Here is a 24536-nt window from a genome sequence, read left to right as displayed (position 1 = left end):
AATCAACAGCTGCCTCTGAAACACGGGCACTTTTTAATTTTATTGGTCAGGCAAAACTCCCTGCACAGGGATTCTGGTGCATCGCTTGGAGCCAAATACTCAACCTCTTTGGGATTCTGTTGTCCTATCTGTAAAAAGGTGAGACACAAAAAGCAAGGGCCCAACCCAGATGCCCTGAGGCAGGTCTTTTAGAACTCAACTATCTGAGTCTCCACGCACTTACAGGAGGTGCCACACCCTCCTCCTCCATCTCCACTTCACTGCAGGCCTGGGGACAAGATGCCAGTGACTCCTCTTGAGCGCTCTGGCCGATGGTGCCAGGACTCAAAGACACTCCACAAGTTCCCCAGAGACTGAGCCTGCCTCCAACTGGGTTATGAGACGTCTACCCAGTTTCTACTGGGTTGAGGATGACGGAATTGAGGGGGAGCCCCTGCGCAGGGTTATGGAGCCCCGAGCTCTGGTGGGGACAGGCCCTGGAATATTAACATCCCCACCTTCCTCCGCCCTCTCGCAGCCTCTTCTGACCTTGGCTGCTTGAGTCATTACTGTATAACAGGTAGGATCCCAGGCACAGCATAGGCACACCCCACCGCCTCCCTCCCTCACACGTCCCCACACCCACCCACCCACCAGGCTATGCTGACACACGACACACCCACTAAACAAGAGATGGTGGTTCTCGCCACAGACCGTGAGGCGCCATTGTCTCCTGGCAGTTGAAAGCAGCTCTCGTTTCCAAAACACACAGTAGAAAGAGGATCAAGGTTTTTTTTCTTCTCTTCTATTTTCAAATATTAGGCTGACTACTTCCTTCTAGCCTCCCTGGACAGATCTCACTGACTATGCTATATCCCTAGTCCTGAACACCCCTGGCCCTCACAGACGGACAGGCCTTCAGAAGACGGAAGCTCCTGCTGGTCTCCGAGAGAATAAAAGAAAACCTGGAGACCCAGGGCTGGAGACATGCTCTTCCATCCCTAACCAAGTAGCTGTGACTGGATAAGGAAGCCAGGGGCTCCACGGTGCTGCACTACCTGTGCTGTGCCCGTCGAGTCCAGGAGCTGGGGGAGAGAGTGCTTCCGGCCATCTCGGGAGACCTCCAACATCCTGGCCCGGGGGTCCCCATTTCTCAGCATCAGCTCATTATATTCTTCAACAGACTCTAGACGGTGCACACCCCCTTGAAAAAACAGAGGGAAAACATGACTTGATATAGAATGAAGGGAATCCTAAGAGCATGCATAGGTATAAACTTGTTGATTTCCACCCACATTCATGGTTGCTCAGACGGCCTGGTGTCCAATACTTCAATACTTTCAAAGCACCCAGCTCACTGCACTCTGCCATCAAGCTCTGTGTAAGCTTGGTGCGTGCTGAGGCCATAATGCCAGACTCTGAAGAAAGTGCTCGTTTTTGAAGTGAACAGCTTCAAAAAGGGGCAATGTATATGTTTCATCCAAGTAAGATGTAGCTGTGGTTGATAAGGCAATAAACAATAGTGAGAATGCTATCAGTAGATGACTTCTTAGTGCTGGAGGAATATCACTTTGTGGCTGGTATAGTTCCATGATTGGGGGATGCCTTTTTCCATGTATAGCAATGACTACTGAAACAAACTTTTAGTTAAAGTATAACAACTTACAGAAATGGGCAGAAATCATTAAGTGTACATACAGTTCCATGAAATTTCACAAAATAAATATGCCAATAACCAACATCCAGACTAAGACACAGAATATTACCAGATCCCCAAATCCCCTTTTGGGCCACTAACCCCCTCACCTGAGGGTAACCATTATCCCAGCTTCTAACACCACAGATCACTTTTGCCTGTTTTCAAACTTGATATAAATGAACACATACAATATGTTTGTTTTGGTATCTGGCTCCTCGTTCTTAGTATTTGTGAAATTCCATCATGTTGCTGCATTCCAATGGTTTGTTCATCTCCTTTCTGCATACTATTTCATTGTATAAACACAGCACAATTTATTTATCCATTCTATTGCTGATGGACATTTGATTTGTTTCCAGTTTCAGATCTAGAATAAGGGTCAGCAAACTTTTTCTGTAAAGGTCAGATAGTAAATGTTTTAGGCTTTATGAGTCACAAATGGTCTCAGTCACACATTCTTTAAAATTTTTTTTACAATGCACTAAAAATGTAGAAAGCATTTCTATCTGTGGGCCATAAAAATATAGCTGTGGGCAGAAGCTTGCTGACCCTGATCTAGAATATACTGTTACTGGACATTCTGTGACGTACCTGTTGGATGTACCTAGGAGAGGCGTGGCAGGGTTACAGGTATGTGTTCCCCTTCACCACGCAGGATCACCAGGGTGTGTGAGTGCTTGTTATTCCACTTCCTTGTCAGACTTAGCAGTGTCAGTCTTTCTAATTTTAGCCACTCTGCTGGATATATAATGGTACTTCCCTGTGGTTCATAATTTACATTTCACTGAGGACTAGTGAGATTGAGCTTCTTTTCAAGTATTCATTGGCTGTTTTTCTTTTTTAAGGTTGTAAGGAGGCTGTTCAAGTCTTTTGCTCATTCCTTTTTTTTTTTTTACTTTTTAAATTGGACTACTAGAAAATTTTATTATTTTTTTTCTTTGCTCATTCTTTTATTGGATTTTTCTCTGTTGATTTACAGGAGTTTTATTTTTTTAATTGTTAATATATTTTGGATATGAGTCCTTTGTGGGATCTATGTATTGCAAATATCTTCTCCATGTCTGTGACTTGCCTTTTCACTCTCTCAATGGTATTTTTTGATGAACAGAAGTTCATAATTTTAATGTAGAACAACATATATTTTCCCTTTATGGTTAGTACTCGTGTCTTGTTTAAGAAATCATCATAGTAATGATTTTTAAAGACATCTTTATCATACTTAGTTTATATTATACACTATTTTAAAATAAGATAGTTTAAGGGACTTTAATCTTTTAAAAATTTTTAATTTATTTTTTACTGAAGTATAGTTGATGTATAATATAAATTACACATGTACAATATAGTGAATCACAGTTTTTAAAGGTTATAATCCATTCATAGTTATTATAAAATATTGACTATATTCCCTGTGTTGTACAATATATCCTTGTAGCTTATTTTATACCTAATAGTTTGTACCTCTTAATCCCCTACCCCTATGGCCCCTCCCCCGCTTCCCTCTCCCCAATGGTAACCACTAGTTTGTTCTCTATACCTGTGAGTCTGCTTCTTTTTTTGTTATATGCACTAGTTGGTCGTATTTTTTAGCTTCTACATATAAGTGGTATCATACAGTACTTCTCTTTCTCTGTCTGACTTCTTTCACTTAGCATAATACCCTCCAAGTCCATCCATGTTGCTGCAAATGCCATTATTTAGTTCTTTTTTATGGCTGAGTAATATTCCATTGTATATATATATATACACATCTTCCTTATCCATTCATCTGCTGATGAACATTCAGGTTGCTTCCATATCTTGCAATTGTAAATAATGCTGTTGTGAACACTGGGGTGCGTGTATCTTTTTGGATTAGTGTATTAGTTTTTTTAAAATATATATACCCAGGAGTGGAATTGGTTGGTCATATGGTAGTTCTATTTTTAGTTTTTTGAGAAACCGCCATACTGTTTTCCATTGTGGCTACACCAGTTTACATTCCCACCAACAGTGTATGAGGGTTTAAGGGACTTTAATTTTAAATGATGGATCAATTACATTGAATGTAGCTATAATCATATTATGATGTTTATATTATATACTATATATATGCGGAGAGCCATGTATATATATGTGTTTGTGTATATAACTATATATACATATAGATTCTTTGAAATATCAAATTCTCCTAGACTATGTAATATTTCATTTGATGACTTAAAATTTCAATTTATCTAAAAATTTCTCAGGAAGTTTTTCATGGAATAAAACAAGATGATTCTGTACTCTTTTAAAAATGTATAATATATTGATGAGTTTTTAATAGTGATGAAAAGTTAGAACAGGGCTGATACAGTTATATTATAATGGACATCACTAAAGGCTTGGTTTTTCAAAAGGTACATATTAACTTTGTGATACAAATTTCAGGTTTTCAAACACCTGAAATTCCTTTGCAATCAAAAGAAAAATTTTCATTTTCACAAACCTAAGGCATTAACATGGATAAATCAAAAATACCAAAGTTAAAAGGGACCCTGCTGGCAAAAAAGGAGGTATGAAGTAAAGAAAACTCTGGTTAGAATATCAGGAAAAATGTTCCATGAAATCGCTTTAGTCATTTTGGAGCCAGACTGGCCAAAATCTTAGTGGAAATGGCTGGAAACTCTTTACAGAACCTCCTTAATAATTCATGACTTAATAATTCATGACCAGATTAATCTATCTTGGCATGCTTACTCATCTGAAAAAGATTTATTAGAAGAAAATTCCTTTTGAGCTGACAGGGAAGCACTTGCCATTGATAGAAGAGAAACCACATACGGTAGTGTCTGTAGATAATATACTGATATGTGAATACCAGAGTGACTCGCTTAAGAAAATATGAAATAAATATCCAGGTTTACAGGACACAGAAATTAGGAGGTGATCACATTAAAATCTCCTGCATTCAAATGTCTTTAGACTGAACATATTTCAAAGCACTGAATGGAGAACCAATTCCTTAAGCCTCTTTAACGTGCCTCCAAATTACTTTTCCAGTCTTAGCTCCCACTATCCTGCTACATGAATTCATTGCTCTAGCCTGCTGGTCCTCAAAGGAGAGGATTTGTCCTCTACCCACATCCTTTCCCAAACTGGGAAGCATATAACTATCACTTGAAGTTTTACTCAATTTTGCCCACACCATCACCTCCCATGCCAAGAATCTCCTTCCCTCTAATCTCTCTGCTGGACTGAATCGTTGTTACTGTTGGATTATTGGATCTTTCAGATAGCTGAGGCAGAAAAACAGTTGCCAAAAACTTCTCTAACCAATTCTTTTCCCCATCGTCCCTGAGTATTTCTCACGCATTTTTGTCCCCAGTCGAGACCCTGGTTTTCCTCCTCCTATGTTCTACCACGCCCCGCCAACGTACCGGCCATCCTTTACCTTACATCCTCTGGATGCCTCCCCCAGTGTCACAACTCAGAGAGATTTCAGTCTTCAGACCTCCTGTTTGTGCCTTATCATGACCTGCAAGTTCTTGAGAGTCTTCCTATCTGAACCCATTCAAGCATCTTCCCCTCTTGAGAGGGAGCGAGAACGATGATAATGATAATGAAAATGACAATGATGAACGTGGTATTAACGATGACAGTCATTAACAGTGGCAGCTACCATGTGGTGAGGGCCTACTGCTGCCACAGTTTAGAGTAGCGGTACCATATGCATTCGCTCAACTGGATCTCTCAACAAGGCCCAGCATTTAGAAGGCATTCACACTGATTTGCAATTATAACCCTCATGTTACAGGTGAAAAATTTGAGACCCAAAGAAGTTAAGTCACCTGTCCCAGGTCACACAGCCAGTAATGGCAGAGCTGGGAATTGCACACAGTTCTTCCTGACTTTGTGCATGTGCTTCTTCTACTATATTTCCTTGTTATGGCCTTGGATGTCTAGGAAAAACACAGGAAGAGAGGGTGGCATCCATTTGTGGCAAACAGTAGCCAGTTCTGGATTTACTACTCAGCCAAATGTCTTGCACATTCTAAATTAATAGGACGAACATGGAGAATCATAGACCTGGAAGGTGGTCAGCTAAGATCCCCTCCCCACATCTGTATCCGTAAAGCCCCAGACTGGGGAATGGGATTCTCTCCAAGTTCCTCAGGAAGCCAAGGGGTGGGTAGGAAGAACTCTGTCTGGAAGGCAGACTGAATGAGTGACCTTTGGGATCCCCTTAACTTCTCTGGTCACATCCATAAAATGAGGAATGTGACTGCACTGGTTTCAAAGGTCCCTGTATTTCCCCAGAGCTCTATGACCCTCCCCTGGGAACTGTTTATAAGGTGCTGATCAGACAGCTGACCTAAAGACCTCCTTCCCCACCGCAAACACACATAGGATTTAGATGTATTTCTCTCAGTTGTTCCTCGGGGCTGAAGGGGAGCTGCTCGTTCTCTCCATGTGAGGACCATCAACATGAGCTTTCCCTCTAGTCTTATCAGCCTCTGGTCATCACATTGTTTTTTGTCGCAAACCGATATCCTAACACTCAGTCAGATAGACACTACCTAATTATTCTGAGTTACAAATACAAAGCAATTCATTTTGTCACTGAGTGGTTTTTTTTTTTTTAATGGATGTATTTTATGGTCCTAAACCCGCCACCTTACCTGAGAATAGTAGGGGGCAGGCAATGTGGGTTGGAGATGCTCTTGGTTGGCAGCCAGAGACAGCAGGAAGATGAAACTGACATACTGGGGGATGGCGATACACCATGCTTTGTACTAGGTGCTTTTATGTGTGTTTTTTGTTTGTTTCAACCTTTCAAAGTCAGGATGATAATCTCTTTTTTTAGGTGAGGGAGTGGAGGTTCAGGGAGGTTAAATAACCAGCCCGAGGTCATAAGGTAACTCAAGAGCTGAGGGGTAAACTTGATTCCACCAAGCTTCCAAACTCTTGCTTTTCCTGCTAGACCAGATGTCTTTCACTGCTGGGTAAGCCAGGGGTGATTTCTCCATGAGACCAGCAGACACATTGCTGAGGGCCCATGCCACTTCTAGGGGCCCGCAAAAATGTTTTGATTTCTTTTAAATTCAGGAGAAAAAAAATGAACATAATAGTAATTAATAGATGATAATGAATCCAGCTTGTATCTTTATACCAGTGCAGCCATGAAATATAATTTGCGGGTTTTTTCCCTCTTTTTCTATAGAAAGAGCCTGTCAAGGCTAAAGGGCCTCAGACCCACAAAAGTCCCCACACACAGCCTCTGACTTTCTCTCTCAGGGCCTAGGCCAGCTGCTATGATGTGCCCAGGAAATGTCAAATCTATTTGTTACAAAAACTACACCTCCATCCCATTTCCCCCTTCCCTACCCCATTTAGTTGAGATGCAGATTTGTTACTAAATAAATAGCTCTTTGCCCCAGGTTCCCATGGACCAGGGGTTTGAGGAAGAGGTATGTTTGCTGGAAAGATAGGCCATCAGGAGTATTCCACAGTGAAAGGGTCACCTTAATCCTGTTGAAGTAAATGAACCAAACACTACAGGAAATTTATGTTTAAGCAAAGGCAAACAGAGATGTTGACATTCATTTCATTATGACTCAAATAAAAATACTGACGTGGGCAGCCAGGCTGAAGGTGGTTGTTATGCCCGGGGCCTGCACCATCAAAAGGAAAAAGAATTTGGAGGTTTTAAGGAAAAAAAGAGCTCATCCTGCAAATGACTTTATCTTCCCCAACTCCTGAGGCTGGAAGCTCCATTTCAGGCAGGCGTATCAGGCAAAGAGTCCACATACCTGAAAGACGACTCTTGAGCTTCATTTTACTGTTTCCTTGTTTCGGACTTTCCAAGGGCCCTTTGGATTCCTCGGGGCCGCATGCATCTTGGGGGTCCTCTGTCCCAGGCATCTGAAATGCAGAAAAGCACAGAGCTGATGGGAGAGGCTAGCCTGCGGCCACTTCCACCATCTCCTCTGAGACATTATCTCAGGCTCAAGCAGCAGCAATACAGGCGTCACATGAGAAAAAAGGTTCATGGGATCAAAGCACAGCCCTTCAGATAACCTGGAACCACACAGCCTCACGTGGACAAGTTCCTCCTCGGCACGCATTTCACCGCACAGCATAGAATCAGGGAGGTTTCAAACTGGAAAGGGCCCATGGGGCCATTTTGTTTCTTGAGAAAGTGTGTTGATCAAGGTCACCCAGGTGGTCACAAAGCCACAAGTAGATTGCAGGTCCCCTGACTGGTGGGCCAGTGCTTTTCTCTACAGTACAAACTGCAACAATTATTAAACCAGAAATTTTAAATTCAATTCTAAAATTCTTAAAATACAGTAAAGCCTTGATTTTGTGGCAGCCAAATAACTACACCCTGGGTCAACCAGATATTCCATGTGTTACACTCCCATTAAAAAGAAACAACAACCCCAAAATGGAGTTGCTTGTGCTAAGCCCCACCAAGACTTCATACCTAAAGGAACTGCAGTTCCAGCCTCTCTCAGGAGTAGAATTTAAACCAGTCAGCCAGGAATCTCCTGGTCAGTGAGGTAATCTGCCTGAAACCCCATTTTTCTTTAAGGGACGGTAAACTTGCCTGAAAGAATCCAGTCTTGTAACTTCCGTCCCACCGTCTCTCCGCCTATAAAACCTTCCATTTTGTACAACTTCTCAGAGTGTCTTTCTCCTTTCTAGATGGGATGCTGCCCGAGACATGAATTGCTGAATAAAGCCAATTAGATCTTCAAATTTACTCGGCTGAATTTTGTTTTTTAACACTCCTGAGTACTGACTAAATACCTTCCAGAATCAAGCACCACCCAGGATACACAGAGGCATCTATGAAGTCAGCCCACACGTCTGTTAAGTTGTATGTCTACATTATCAGACACCAACAGGTTATGCAAAAAGGATGACCCCAAGGCCCCTTGGTCCTCCATCTGAGAAAAGCCCAACATGCTAAGAAGAACTACGCTTATTAGAGAGGAGAAGGAGACTTACGTGCTTGAGAGTGGCTATAAAATATCTGGGGGGTAAATTTATATGTGCAAAACTTAGGAGATACAACAAACAAATGAGCCTTCTCATTTGAAATTTTATTTTCCTTTGAGGTTCTGGAGAAAAAAAGCCATATGAATTAAAATAGATAAGATTCACACTAAGGAACATATATGTACTTTAAAAAGACATAGATGATATCCTTTACCACTTAGCAGTCATTGGAAAGTCTTGTAATTATAATGTAAAAAAAAACCCCTGAATTTTAATAGATAATAAAAATTATACATTGTATGTCAAATTCAGTTTATGAAAACATAAAGTAAGCAGTAAGAGTAATCTCCCAGGTAAGCCCCCTTTTTAAGAGGTAATTGTTTATAGCTAAATCTTATACGTAATATAAAAGATCTGGAAGCTTCCCCCATCCCCCTCAAGTTCAAGTATCTTTTGGGATGAGAAAGAAGAAAAGAAAAATTCTGAGAAATGAGGAGATGTAGGCAAATTGAGGAAGAGGCATTGGGAAAACAAATTAATCTTGATATATAAAACAAAGATAAATTTGGTGAATTCCTATTACAACGTCCAGGATTGGCAGGTCTCCAGGTTTAAATTATGAAGTAAAGGCAAGAATGGAATCCTGAGGGTGATTTTAGAGATTCTCTAGAGGGACATCTTTCCCAACACCAAATTGGGGCATTAATTCATACACAGTACAAAAGAAGCCTCTTGGAGACACGCCAGGGATCGGGGGGGGGGGGGGGGGCACAGAAGGAGACATGCAAATAGGAATAATCCAAAGAGAAGCCTCAGGGCCTCTCCTTTGCTTGGCTTAAAAACTTTATGGAAAGAATCTGTCTCCAGACTGTAAACAGCAATTGCTGGAGACGGAGTAAAATTCCTGGTTCTTCCTGGTTACACCGCCTGACCCAGGCTCCCAGAGAAAGGTATTCCTCAGTTTGCTAGTCATTACCTCCTCTGATGCCCATTACATAGGTGGCTTATTACACAGCGGTCAAGTCTCAGACCATCAGAAAGGCTGACTGAGAAGCTCATATGCCCAGCAACCCCAGCCCACCGTTCCTGGACCTGAGAGGTTTCCTCCTTCCACTCTGCGCTCCAGTTTTCCAGCACAGCCCCAGGTTTGCACACAGTCAGAGACATTTTGGAGATGACAGAAGCACTCACAGAAGGAAAGTGGCCTGTCCGAGGCTTCCCAACTCCTACACGCGAGGTTGCGACTTCACATTCAGTCTCCGGATTTCCAGCTTCAGGTATTACCAGGCTATTTCCCACCTCCAACCTGAGATGCTTTTCAATTAAGTTAACACTTTGGATGATCAATACTGTACTGTATTGATGAACAGTTGAACAGGTGAACAGTTTGTTCACCTCGATTTTTTTCATTTAATTTGCACAGCAAATATGTCTCAAGGTAAAGAATATTATCTCCATTTGACAGATGAGGAAATAAACTGAGACCCTAAAGTAACACCCTTTTGTTTACAACACATACCCGGGATCTAGGATAGATTATATGTGACAAGCGTACAAAATGAGTGGTGTAGAGTTTTACAAGAGCTTTACATGCTCTATGTCGAATCTGAAATCTTTATGACGCAAACATGAATGCTGTAAACTCTTTGATTTTTTGAATCTGGGGGAGGTGGTTTAGAAGAAAGAACCACAGCCTTAAGAAAAAATATTTTCTTTTTTTAAATCCTGAAATGCACCAAAGAATGACATGATTTGGTTTCTATGATCTATAAAATACCAAAAGACTATACCAAAGAAATCTTACGCTCAAGATGGTGTATGTTACATAACTACCGAAAGCCTGTAGCTAAAAGCTAAAATCAATCAGAATGGACCCAGAGATATCTCAAAGCGTGGCAAAGGGCACACTGATGAGCTTGAGGCAGAAGTGAAATCTTATTTCAGAACCTCCTGACCACGTTAGCAAAAGGTTCTGAATTTAAATGGAACCATTTCCTCTTGTAACAAAAAACCAGTCTGTCATGGTTTTAGGTAGCTTATAACTCAATGAACAGGAAGTAGGTTGCTTAGATACATTAGTTCCAGATTATTTCAGGAAGTAGCAACATACAAAGTGCAGTTTGATTACAATGAACCTCTCTTCAGTTTTATGACTATTGTCTGAAAATGTCCACACTGTAAGAAAGACCCTTTGCTGTACTTTTTTTTTTTTTTTCAGACATGAAGAACAAATCAAACTGTTCTGGAAATGATGTCATTTTAGTTGTTCTAAAATGAAATGTGCAGAAAGTTCTCCTGGAAGGCCTTTGGTTCAGAGAAACAGTTGATATAATCTATTATTCATCAGCAATTTCCAATTCATGTGTCATATAACAATGCCATTATATTAATGGAATCTAATATAATTTGTCAATTTCCAGGTTTACAGCCTCTCTATTCGTACAGTTTCCCACACCTATAACCTATGAGATTCTCTCTCAGTGAAGAAGAATCTCTAGCTTCTGGTTTTATAGCAAGGTGGTAGGGGAGTGTGGTTGAGAATCCTGGGCATTAATCCTGGTTGCACCATTTAGTAGCAATTTAGGCATGTTTGTCAACCTCTTTGAGCTCTAATGTTGTCATTTGAAAAATAGGGCTTGAATTAAGAATTAAATGATACAGTCTTCTGATTAAAGATGGCAGATTCCCCTCTTGAAACCACAGTAAAATTACGGGGAAGAGATTTCTTTTTTAAATGAAAGACATAATCCCACAAAGAGAATAGAAGACAAGAGCAACAAAATTCTGGAAACCAGTAAGCAAATGTGAGGTCACAGATCTCACTTGGGAAAGCTGAATCCTAAACGGGAGTTGGACAAAGCCCCAAAGCAACTCAATTTGCACACAGACCTCCCACAAAGGCCCAGGAGACAGAGGAGCTCTGGAAGTGGGAATGAAGGTAAGGCTGAAGCAGTGGTGTAAGAAATGGCCCAAAGAGTTGGAAGTAATGACACAGGTAAGAGTGGATATGATTTTGAGGGAGATCCCCAGGAGTCAGGAATGACCTAGACAAACTTTAGAGAATTCATAAAAGCCCAGGCTATGCAAGTGGAATAGAGTATGGGCCTCTGTAATTCACCACTGCCCTGCTCCAAACAGAACCAGCCTCCAAAGGAGCCGCAGGACTGAGCTGGAATCTCCCCACTCCTCCCTGCTCTCCCAGCCTTACTCCAGAGATGGAGAATGGAGGCTCCCAGCTACACCAAAGTAGCCCATCAGCCAAAGAATACGGGAGAGTTGTTATCATAGGCTGCTCTCTATTCAGAATAAAGGTATTTTAATTAGCAGTTGTAGAAAGAAACCTCCATCCCACTCTCTGTATGAACTACAAGCACAGGAAGTGTATATAAAGTATAACAGCACAAAAACAGAAACATAGAGCAATGGAACAGGACGGAAAGCCCAGAGATAAACCCACGCACATATGGTCACCTTATCTTTGATAAAGGAGGCAAGAATATATGATGGAGAAAAGACAGCCTCTTCAATAAGTGGTGCTGGGACAGCTACATGTAAAAGAATGAAATTACAACACTCCCTAACACCATACACAAAAATAAACTCAAAATGGATTAAAGACCTAAACGTAAGACCAGACACTATCAAACTCTTAGAGGAAAACATAGGCAGAACACTCTATGACATAAATCACAGCAAGACCCTTTTTGACCCACCTCCTAAAGAAATGGAAATAAAAACAAAAATAAACAAATGGGACCTAATGAAACTTAAAAGCTTTTGCACAGCAAAGGAAACCATAAACAAGATGAAAAGACAACCCTCAGAATGGGAGAAAGTATTTGCAAATGAAGCAACTGACAAAGGATTAATCTCCAAAATTTGCAAGCAGCTCATGCAGCTCAATATCAAAAAAAACAAACAACTCAATCCAAAAATGGGCAGAAAACCTAAACAGACATTTCTCCAAAGAAGATATACAGATTGCCAACAAACACATGAAAGGATGCTCAACATCACTAATCCTTAGAGAAATACAAATCAAAACTGCAATGAGGGATCACCTCACACCGGTCAGAATGGCCATCATCAAAAAATCTACAAACAATAAATGCTGGAGAGGGTGTGGAGAAAAGGGAACCCTCTTGCACTGTTGGTGGGAATGTAAATTGATACAGCCACTATGGAGAACAGTATGGAGGTTCCTTAAAAACCTAAAAATAGAACTACCATACGACCCAGCAATCCCACTACTGGGCATATACCCTGAGAAAACCGTAATTCAAAAAGAGTCATGTACCACAATGTTCACTGCAGCTCTATTTACAATAGCCAGGACATGGAAGCAACCTAAGTGTCCATCGACAGATGAATGGATAAAGAAGATGTGGCACATATATACAATGGAATATTACCCAGTCATGAAAAGAAATGAAATTGAATTATTTATAGTAAGATGGATGGACCTGGAGACTGTCATACAGAGTGAAGTAAGTCAGAAAGAGAAAAACAAATACCATATGCTAAGACATATATATGGAATCCAAAAAAAACAAAAGGTTCTGAAGAACCTAGGGGCAGGACAGGAATAAAGATGCAGACATAGAGAATGGACTTTAGGACACGGGGAGGGGTAAGGGTAAGCTGGGATGAAGTGAGAGAGTGGCATGGACATATACACACTACCAAATGTAAAACAGATAGCTAGTGGGAAGCAGCCGCATAGCACAGGGAGATCAGCTCGGTGCTTTGTGACCACCTAGAGGGGTGGGATAGGGAGGGTGGGAGGGAGATGCAAGAGGGAGGGGATATGGGGGTATATGTATATGTATAGCTGATTCACTTTGTTATACAGCAGAAACTAACACACCATTGTAAAGCAATTATACTCCAATAAAGATGTTAAAAAAAAAAGTATAATGAAGTTTACATGTACCATAGGTTGTGACATGTGTTGTACCCATAATATATTAACAGAGCATTGATGTCAGAGGCAGTTCTTTGATTTTGTAAAGTAGCAATGATACTATTTATTTATTTATTTTTTTTTCAAGTATTAATCTTTTTAATTTTTCATACTTTATTCCTTATATTGATAGGTTAAGTAAAATTTTCCTAAGTACTGATTCATAGATAATGTTTATAAGCGGCACACAAAACATTCAGTTTCACAAACAGTAATATCCAATGATCCCCTTAAATGCAATTTTAAATCCTTACTTTATGCTAAGTGCAAGAATAATACAGTAAGCTAAATACACACAAAACCTGTATATGCTGAACTACAAAAGTGGTTTCCATAGCCACACATGGTCTTAGTCAAGTACACGTTTCCACAATGAACAAGTACTAACAAATATGTTAATAAAACACTGCCCCAAATGCTTATCCTACCATCAGCTTTTTCAGCAATGCCATTCCTGCTACTGAAAACACTTATATTTAGAAGCTTTAATTTGACCTGGGGAAATGAGTTCTCTTAAAACCTGACAAACAGTATAAGCCCCAAAGATTTTAAATCAAATAGGTCTTCCAACACAGAAGCATTCATAGGAAACTTTTAGTTTCTCAAAAAATAAAAAAATTAAAATCAAAAAAATCACTCATTATCTAAAGAAGAGTATTAAAACAAATTATCTTAAGACAAATAAACACTCTTTAAAAAGGCTGTATTTTCTATCTTTTTCTCCTTAAAAGAAACACAAACCAGTTCACTATCTTTTAATAACTTAGACTACTGTAATCTAAAAACTTTAGAAACATGAAACACATGTCTTAGCTATCAAAGGTACCATTTAGATTTCACATATTAAACAGCCACAGTACAGCCTACAATGGCAAAAAATCAGAAGGAACTGAATGGTTTGCAAGGTACTTTGACGTACATGTGGTCATTAAAATCCAGTAAGTAATTCAAAGTATGGTAATATGATGGCAGGCAATTAAAGGCTCAAATAACACTCTAAAATTGAAGACATGAAAATAAAGACTGAAAACTTTGTGGTTCTCTATCTTTCATTGACATGGCTAGATATCAGAACCTTACTGTGGAAAATATAGTTATTAAATATGGTTTCCCCAGAAAATAATGAAGCTTCAGAAAGTACAAAAGGTGTCAAGATCCATAGTTTGCTTCATCAAATGCTTTTCTAGCTCGTTTCAATTCTTCATTCATAGTAAGCAAGTCTTTAACCCTAGCAAACTTTCTTGGGTCCTTTCGAATCAAGAAGACGATATCTTCAACTTGTACCCGACCTTGTCTTCCAATTGACATTGCCTTGTGAGTCATTTCAGTGATGAACTCTATGACAAGGTCTTCAAGAATATCTACTGACTCAGTATAAGGATTCTGGTCATCCCCAAACCCATACATCATACACCGTAATTCTTTAGAAAAAAGTCTCTTTCTTTTACCCTGTCCACCTTCTGCACCTCCTCCAATTTCTTCATTTTCTTCCTCAAAGGTGGGGTCTTCTTCTTCATCTGCCATTCCAGCAGCCAGCCACCTCCAAGGCGCGCCCGCCTCCCACCATACTATTTATTTTTAAAGGGTTAAAATTCCCTTGTAATTATCTTATAGGGTTATTATGAGGATTAAATAAGAATGTGCTTGAGGGTACTAGTAGAGTACCTAATGTGTGTATCATAGGGGTATAGTGAAGGTTTAGTTGAAATAGAAAAAAAAAAAACAGCCCGCAAGCTTTCTCCCCACTAGATCTCAGGATGCCTCTAGCTTTGATGATTACATTGACTATGACTATACCACTCGACTGCAGAGATATACATTTCAACTTCATACCTACAGAAAGGTAGCAGATTTAATTAATGAATAAAACAAAACAAATGGGCACCCAAAGAGAATATGCCACCTTCCTGGATTCAAGATGAGAAGAAAACTCCCCCAAATTACTGCAAACCTAACAGCTGAGAAGGCAGTTTTAAAGGCACGTGCCTGGAACACTTAGTTTTTAAAAATCAGGTTTGCACAGGACACCGAGGAGGATTTGAGAACACACTCTGGTCTTACCATCAGAATAGGAGCAATGGAAGAGAAAAAAAATAAAGAGAACGTGATGAACACGATGTTAGCTGCAGGAAGAGCGCTAAGTCTTTAGAAGAAAAGATGAGATCTTAGATGACAGACCGGACAGACATAAGGGGAGAGGAGATTGTGAGGTCAAGGGCAGCACGGTGTATAAGGAAAAGAGATGTGCCAGCTCCTGACTACTACTCTGAAAATGGGCATCACAAAAGTGGGAGACACTGGTTATTCCTAGTTTAGAGGGGGTGACTGGGATCTAAGGAAATCCAACTGAGGAAGAGAGGCAAAACCACAGAGAACACAATGCAATGACTCCCCCATGGGGATCCCAGGCCCAGAAAACAATGAGAGATGTGATTTATATATATATATTTTTAAATTATTATTTATTTATTTATTTTTATTTATTTATTTATTTTTGGCTGTGTTGGGTCTTCGTTTCTGTGCGAGGGCTTTCTCCAGTTGCGGCAAGCAGGGGCCACTCTTCATCGCGGTGCGCGGGCCTCTCACTGTCGCGGCCTCTCTTGTTGCGGAGCAGAGGCTCCAGACGCGCAAGCTCAGTAGTTGTGGCTCACGGGCCTAGTTGCTCCGTGGCATGTGGGATCTTCCCAAACCAGGGCTCGAACCCGTGTCCCCTGCATCGGCAGGCAGATTCTCAACCACTGTGCCACCAGGAAAGCCCGAGAGATGTGATTTATAAACTGCAGATGAAGAGCTTGAGCAAGAGGACTTGGAACGGCTGTGACAAGAGGGGTCTGAACGTCTGGACAGATTCAAAGGTGAGGGGTGAGGAAGACCAGGAAGAGGAAAAAAATTTCTGGGTAAATTTTAAAGGGACAAAGATTTTTCCCCCCCCCCAACAACAGTGGCCTGGGAGATAAATGAAATTAGGACTATAAAGAAGCAAACAGAGGGAAGAGAAATGGGAACATATTGTATATGTATAACCGATTCACTTTGTTATAAAGCAGAAGCTAACACACCACTGTAAGGCAATTATACTCCAATAAAGATGTTTAAAAAAAAAAAAAAAAGAAGCAAACAGGCATCCCAAAGGGGAGCCCGGCAGGATGGTAGTAAGCCAGAACTTGACGTTGGTCTGATGGGAGAATATTTCCTGGGTGGAATTAGCCAACTCAGAGGTGGTGGTGGTCAAGATGCACTAGAACAATAGATACTTTAGTAAACAGAAGCCTCACTGATTCTATCTCTTTCACAATGATGGGCCCCACGCAACAGAATCTATCTCTTTTCTTTTTGTTCTTTTTTTTTTTACACAACAGAATCTAGAAGAGTATTTTAGAAAAAAAAAATCTGAGTCAGAAAGCAAAGGAGAAGTAAAAATGGCACGCTGATTCAGCAAGCAGGGCCATGAAAGAAGAAAGGAGTCTTTCACAGAAAGAAGAAAGGTTAAGCAGAAACATAAGTGAGTCTTTCCCAAAGGAGGCAGATGTGAACCACTAGAGGCGGATCCAATTACTGCCCCCCCCACCAAAACCTAGCAGAAAGCAGTGCTACTCGACCCCTGGAATATTCAAAACCTGAGGAAAAACAAATCTCATGGAGCAGGTGGCAGAGGTATTAGCCTTCACCAGCTCATTAGGACAGAAGCTTCAGAATCCTCGACAGCAGGTTTGGTTCATGAATCTGCAGAGGGTGTTTTTCCAGATGAGTAAACTGGGGAGGAGAGATGCAGCTTCCTCCAGGCTAAGCACGTCTATGCCAAGAGGCAGTGGAGATGGAAAAGGAGGCCCAGGACTGAAAATGTCTGCTCTTGAGAAGTGGAACCTCTGGCAGAGGTTCAGTCCACACCCAACGCAGTACATCAGGGAGGCCTACGCTTTCATCTCAAAGTGTAGATGCAAATCAAGAAGCTTTTGAATAGAAATGAAAAGCACTTTAAGTAGGACCAGGTTGATTTTCCTCCACCCAGACTGGGAGGTAGATTCTTGCCACTGGGTTTAAATTCATGGTCACAGACTCCAAACAACTGCTATAGGCTGACTGGCATCTTTTTAAGAAAAGCCAAGAATATTTTTTACCATCAACCCTCTTTTACTTGCTATTACTGAGTCTGTGCTATAGCCTTGGCAGACCATTCTCCATGGGTCTCCCCCATTTCTGTGTGGCTTGTGAACAGGGGCATAGGCTGTTTCTACTCTGGATTATCTATCTTTTCAAGGATGTTGGATGAACAGCCTGGAAGGTTAGAGACAGTGTCTCAGAAGGAAGGGCCTGGTTTGTTCACTGTCCAGTATAATCACGTCTCTTTCTGGAGCAAAGGGCCATCAAGTTTGCTTCTAGCCCATCATAAAAGATTCAGGTTGCCTACGTTCAGGGTTCCCAGCTGTGAAGCAAATCCACTGTGTATGCATCTATCTGAGCCCCTCTGCTTCACTTCCATAGGCGGGGGAAGTGGGAATTATGCAAACAGGAAGCTCTAAACTGGGACTGAATCCTAAACTGGGATTAGAGGAAGCCAAAAGTTACTTGCTGTGCCATGAGTAATAAAGTCATTTGTCTCTGACCCAGGAATCTCATGTCTTCTACCAGCAACCATGAAACTGTAGTGTAAAAACCTCAGACTTCTTTCAGTTCTTGACGGGGTCTTTGGCAAAATTAAATAAGATCCTGGGAACAAAATTTTGCCTGGGACAACTGTCCAGGGGCTAGGAATTTGTTCCTTTTTTTTACATGTCAAGGGTGTGGCGCCAACGACTTGAGACTATTATGGGTCCATTTACTCTTTGTTCATTTACATTTCACTAAAAAGTAAAGCACACAAGAGACATGCTGTTGAACAAATTCAACTTTCTTGGAGCTGAAACAGCCATATTTGTTACAGTAGAAAACAGCCCAGTCTGCAGATGGTGAACAGAACCATCTCTCCCCAGCACCCAGCATCAAGTACCTCATTTTTCTAAGACGGAACAAAACAAGAAATCGGAATGATCAAAGGAGGCCATTAAGTACTTTGGTTTTTAACTCAAAGGGTAAGGAAATTTAAGTTTGGATGTTAATTGTTCTAGATTTTAACATCTTTGGATTATGACTTGCAAAGGGATTTGAATTTGTTGGTATTTTAATTGTTTGAATATCATTATTATGTTGACATTTTATCTCATTGCAGAACCTCTGAAAAGCTGCACTGGACAATGTGGCTAGAAATCATTTTGGATGAGAAACGGCATAGGGATTGAGTTTTAGCTTCTGGCAAATTTTAGTCCTCTGGAGGCAGGGAGCAAACCATCATTCCCCATGAGACAGGCCCCCTGGGTCCAAACTAAAACTCTAGTACTTAGAAACGTCCTGTAACTGCTGTCCAAAGCATTTATGAGATCTCCTTGAACACACTGTGACTAATATAATGCTTAACTCATAAGCATCATCTGTCTTTCTCAGCTAACTCTTGAAGCCTTACAAACAAACCATGCAAAGTATGGCTTTTATCTCCAACTATTTCCATTGAGCAAGCACATCTGATCCCAAGGAAAACTGCAGGAGGACTGGTTGCACCCAGCTCATGCCATGTTTTTACGGTTCCCAACACTTGAAAAAAAAAAAAAATCTGCAGATGTGACAGAAGACATCCAAGCTCCAAATCCCTAGGAAGCCGTGTGGGCTCATTCCCCTGGTCAGTATCTACAGGACAGGGGAGGGTGGTGATTTCTCTATCATGCTTCAGTCACACTAAGCTTATTTTTAGGCTTCCAGAGGAAGCTCATTTTCCAAATCTCTGGGGCAGATGTTCGAGTGACCAAAGGAGAACCAGATGGCCATCAGAGGCCAGCGCTGGGAATGAATAACCATTCAGAAAAAGGGAATGGGAACAACAATAAATCAGCCTAAAGTAGCAAGAAGCCTGTGAGTTGACTGCAGAAATTAAAACACAAATCTCCTGCTACGCTAGACTCACTGCTTTCCAACAAAGAGACTAACTCAGGACTGAAGAAGAAAACAGTAAAACTGAAAAGTAAAACTGCCCCCCCTCCCCCCTGCAGCATGCTCTGGTCCACGCAGAGCGTCAGATGCAGCTGGGGGAGAAGCAGCAGCTGATGTCAACTGAGGTGCTCAGGTTGTGGCTTCGCAAATGAAATAATACTGTCCTTGTTCTATCTGAGCCCATTTCCCGTTTTCTCCCATTTATCATCCCCAAACAATGTGAACAGGCTTAATACACTTTGTTGGTGATTACTTGGATGATTTTTATGCATACAAATTAAGTAGATCCCTTGGTCCTTCAGAAAGGTGAGGCAAAGAAATCACCTTTAAGGGTACAGAAATGTAATCAGTCATTGGCCCACATCTGCCCCTCCTGTGGTGCGTTTGTATGTGTCACCCTCCCAAGGAGAGGACAGTATCCTCAAGGGACTCTCAGTTCATCAAAAATAACAGGAGACGCAGAGGCAAGAAGGAGAATCTGCGTATGTCCCTCCTTGGTATCAATTTCAAATTGGGCAAGGCAAGTCCAGACATTCTCTACAAAGCAGGGAGCTCTCACTCTCGCCATGTTCCCATGACCTAGTGAGCAGACTGGGGTTTGGAGTTCTTCTTTGGGTTTGTGGGCTGGCTAGTGAAGGCAGACCCTTGGGTCATTTCTCAGCAGGAGCTGGCTGTCTGCTCGCCTTGGACACATCTCTGGGAGCAGCAGGCCTGTGGTATGCTTAGTCCTAAATTCTAGAATGATAAAATCGAAGTTGTGTGTACATATGTAGGAAAACCGCAAGACACACAAAATGTAGACGTGGGAGCGCTATCAAAAAAAAAAAAAGAAAGGCATGCAAAAGACCTAAGAAGTAAACAGGAAGATTGGCAGGAAAGAAAATAAGAGATGAACTATCTGAGGTGCCCTAATACAGCCGCTGAGTCAAATCCAATTCAGCAATAATGGTAAACAGGTCAGATTTTTCCAGCACCTTTTTTCTATGCAAACATTTTAAGGAAGTTTTACATGATACTAAGGCTTATTGCAATAGAAAAAGACTGTTTTAACTGGACATGCCATTTAGGCAGATTTTAGATAAACAGTAACTGGTGGTCATGTTGAGGACATCGTGGTGAAGTTTTGGTTTGCTGCTAAGTTCCAGGCAGTACCCTAAGGCCATCTGCTGCCTTTTCCAGCTCAACACAAGCTGTACTCTGAGTTCTTTACTTTCCAAGAGTGGCGTTGAGTTCACGCTGATTTGCTGGTGTACGTTTCTAAGGGCATGTACTTCTTGAAGAATTGGACTGGAAAGCTGAGATGTGTGCTGTGGAGCCCACAGGGGAAGTAGTAATAGGGGAGGTGGTCCCAGGCTCATACATGATCTCGCACAGCAGGGGTCGGAAAACTGCCGCCTGTGGGCCAGATCTGGCCCCATACCTGTCGCTGTAAAGTTTTACTGGAACAGTCATGCCTATCAGTTTGCTTATTGCCTATGACTGCTTTTGCACTGCAAAGGCAGAGGTAAATGGTTGCAACGGAGACTGTTTGGCCAGCAAAGCCTGAAATATTTATGATCTGGCTTTTACAACTGCCGACCTCTCATCTACAGGAATAACTCATACCCTAGCTCTATCCATCGCCCCACCTCCATCCCTATCCAAAATCATTGGGAACAAGCTGAAGAATTTTAAGAAACATAACTTTATGAGTTGAAGGGAAAGTACTGACAAGTAGAGACATTTTAAGGAAGCTACTACCGGAGACAAGGCTTACTGTTCTACCACAGTATTTCCTCTAAAAACATCTGTGTCATCCAGGCTTTTGTGATTTCATCTTTAGGTTTAATTTAAAAATGATCCTGATAAGAAACTCATTTGAAGGCTTCCCTGGTGGCGCAGTGGTTAAGAATCCGCCTGCCAATGCAGGGGACATGGGTTCGATCCCTGGTCCAGGAAGATCCCACATGTTGCAGAGCAACTAAGCCCGTGCACCACAACTACTGAGTCTGCGCTCTAGAGCCCGCAAGTCACAACTACTGAGCCTGCGTGCTACAAGTACTGAAGCCCGTGCACCTAGAGCCCGTGCTCCGTAACAAGAGAAGCCACCGCAATGAGAAGCCCGCGCACCGCAGCGAAGAGTAGCCCCCGCTCACCACAACTAGAGAAAGCCCGTGCGCAGCAGCGAAGACCCAGTGCAGCCAAAAATAAATAAATTAATGGGAAAAAAATGCACATACTCTGCTAAGTGTCATAGGGTTATTGGCCACCATTTGCCCTGGTTTAATCACATTGCTTTGTTAACAAACATACTTACTGCTTAGAAGAGATGGAAAGGGTTTTGTGTGTTTTTTGGTCTTTGTTGTTGTTGTTGGTGGTGGTGGTGGTGGGAAAAGGGGAGAAAATGGCTTGGAGAAGAAGAAAGGAGAGGTTTCTGGGGAGGATGCAACCTCTTAGGGGAGAGGGGAGAGAATGGGTGCCTCAGTGGGGGGTTTAGAACAGTATGAGGATACCGGGCTCCAGGAAACCTGGGGAGAGAGCGTCCAACAAGTAAGGAGGAGCAGATGACAAGAGGCTGGAGGGTTCAAAGGTAAACAAAGTCCCACTCAAAATACTGCTTTAGGATCAGTCCTGCCTTCAGAAAAAAACGGGGGTTGGGGGAGCAGGAAACTTACTCCTTGGTGGTAACCAGGGAGCCCTGCTTGCAGAAGCCAGCTCTCCAGGCAGCCGGCTGGCCCTGCTCCCTTCCTCCATTGACGTGTCAGACTGCTTCCTGCCTTTCCACCCTCTGGGCCCCTCTCCTTCAGTCCAGGCTCTGCTGACTTCTCCGTGGAGCTATAGCAAACACCTCCACCTCCATCTGCCTTTCTTCAGCCCAGCTCTTCCTCTACCTCACTGCTTGAGGAACCTTAAACCAAAAACTCTGACCCTGTAACTCAACTTTAAAATCATCAATGAGTATACAGCTTGTAAAATAAGTCACAGTTTTTTTAGTGTGGAACTAAAAGCATGGGCTGGACATTTGCACTTCATTGACTATTTGTTGATCCTTGAACAAGCCTTAAGATTTCCTACTTGTGGACCACTGTACGTGTTATTTTTCCACTCCAGGGTGTCACCCACTCCTGTGGGTGTTCCTGTGGAAATCCTATGGAATAGTCAAAGTCAAACATCACCCCATCTACTGAGCCCTCCCTGATCCCTGGATGGAATGAGACATCCCTCCTCTAGGTCAATATAGCATATGGCTCCTAAAGATTTATTATACGGAAGAGGTGAATATAAAAAGTATAGAAATAACTATCATTTACTATGGAATATAACAAATCCTGTAACAGAGGAAGATTGACTGCTACCTCTTTGAATCCCCCAAAGCACCGGGCATGGCGCTCAGCATGTAGATGGCTATGTCAAAGCTGGCTACAGTCCAGTGTCGGCTGGTACTACGACTTGGTTGTGGACACCTGCAAGGCCACATTATCAGCTTCTGAGATTGTGTCTGGTGTCAGTGGGATGACTGTTAGGAAGAATTAGAGATGTCCGCTTTGGGAGCTGAAGAGGGGGTGTGTGGTGCCATGTAGGCTACCTATTTGCCACCGCTAGCTTAAAAGATAATTCCACAAATATTTATTAAGTAAATATGTTTGTTTCTAGGGGAAATAAATTTGAATATCAGCTTTACCAACAAATTTTTGAAAACATCTACTCCTTTATAAATCAGGAGGCGTCTTTCTGATTTTTAAGGTTTTTTTTTTTTACACATCTTTACTAGAGTATAATTGCTTTACAATGTTGTGTTAGCTTCTGCTGTACAACAACGTGAATCAGCTATATGTATACGTGTATCCCCATATCCCCTCCCTCTTAGGCCTCCCTCCCACCATCCCTATGCCATCCCTCTAGGTGGTCACAAAGCACCGAGCTGATCTCCCTGTGCCATGCAGCAGCTTCCCACTAGCTATTTTACATTTGGTAGTGTATATATGTCAGTGCTACTCTTTCACTACCTCCCAGCCTCCCGTGTCCTCAAGTCCCTTCTCTACGTCTGCTTCTTTATTCCTGCTCTGCCAGTAGGTCCATCAGTACCATTTTTCCAGATTCTATATATATGCGTTAGCATACGGTATTTGTTTTTCTCTTTCTGACTTACTTCACTCTGTATGACAGACTCTAGGTTCTAAAATGTGAGAAACAGACAAATGGAATTGGCAATGAGAGAAAGCAGAGATGACAGAAAGCCGGAGGGATTAGAAAAGTCTCTGAGGAATGAGGGGCTTCAGAATTTCGAGAGTCAGGAATAGAAGGAAGGATATCCCAAGTTAAGAAGTTAAGAAGTTAAGAAGAGGAAGAACCAGAAGGGAGAGGCATGGATTTATTTTTTCTGCAAACATCATTCACTGAGCTAAATCAGTACTTATGTAAAAAGCTAGGCAAGCAAAAGCAAGCAAACAAAAAGCTAGGCAAGCAAACACAGTTACAATAGGGGGTGGGTGAGGAGAATTCTATTCATTTTAAATAGCTCTACTTCTTTGAGAAATTCCTGCCCTGGATTCCAGAAGGGAACTTCTGATCTCTCATATTTTGCTGTGTTTTTATTTCCAGGCTCTATACTACCATGTTGCATACAATGTGGTGAAAAACAAAAAACAAAAAACAAACCAAAACCCCTTCAAATCTTCCACTTCTCATGAAGTCTTCAAGTCAGGTGTGCTTTTTTCTAGCATACATTGCCTATTTGTCTAATTCACCTATGTGTCAAAGTGATTTTCCTAAAAAACAAAACAAAACCCCAGCACAATAACTGGAATTGAAACTAAGTGGAGATATCCTGTTTCTCTTAAGAGAGTGAGACTCTGTGTATCAGCACCATCTCCATGTAAAGTCTCCAAAGACACATACATCTCAAGGATTTCTGTTACCTTAAAGGCT

The 24536-nt window shown here is 41.6% G+C and overlaps 2 protein-coding genes across 8 annotated transcripts in view; both read right to left on the bottom strand.

The window, feature by feature from the left end:
- The window catches only part of PDZD2 (PDZ domain containing 2), a 373404-nt gene that overhangs the window by 46012 nt on the left and 302856 nt on the right, over positions 1 to 24536 (bottom strand). For all 7 annotated transcript variants that reach the window (XM_059916168.1, XM_059916167.1, XM_059916169.1 and 4 more), the window contains 2 exons: positions 7453 to 7564; positions 1038 to 1183 (listed from right to left, as the gene is read on the bottom strand). In XM_059916168.1, coding sequence (XP_059772151.1) covers positions 1038 to 1183; positions 7453 to 7564 — 258 coding nt within the window. The remainder of the gene's footprint in view (positions 1 to 1037; positions 1184 to 7452; positions 7565 to 24536) is intronic.
- On the bottom strand, positions 14663 to 15169 carry LOC132363556 (transcription initiation factor TFIID subunit 13). The gene has a single exon (XM_059919239.1). It carries the CDS (start codon positions 15132 to 15134, stop codon positions 14760 to 14762), a length of 375 nt encoding a protein of 124 aa, XP_059775222.1. The 5' UTR covers positions 15135 to 15169; the 3' UTR covers positions 14663 to 14759.

The sequence above is a fragment of the Balaenoptera ricei genome, chromosome 3 (assembly GCF_028023285.1).
Source record: "Balaenoptera ricei isolate mBalRic1 chromosome 3, mBalRic1.hap2, whole genome shotgun sequence".
Taxonomy (NCBI): Eukaryota; Metazoa; Chordata; class Mammalia; order Artiodactyla; family Balaenopteridae; genus Balaenoptera; species Balaenoptera ricei.
The sequence above is the reverse complement of the archived record's forward strand: the minus strand, read 5'-3'. Positions and strand labels throughout refer to the sequence as shown.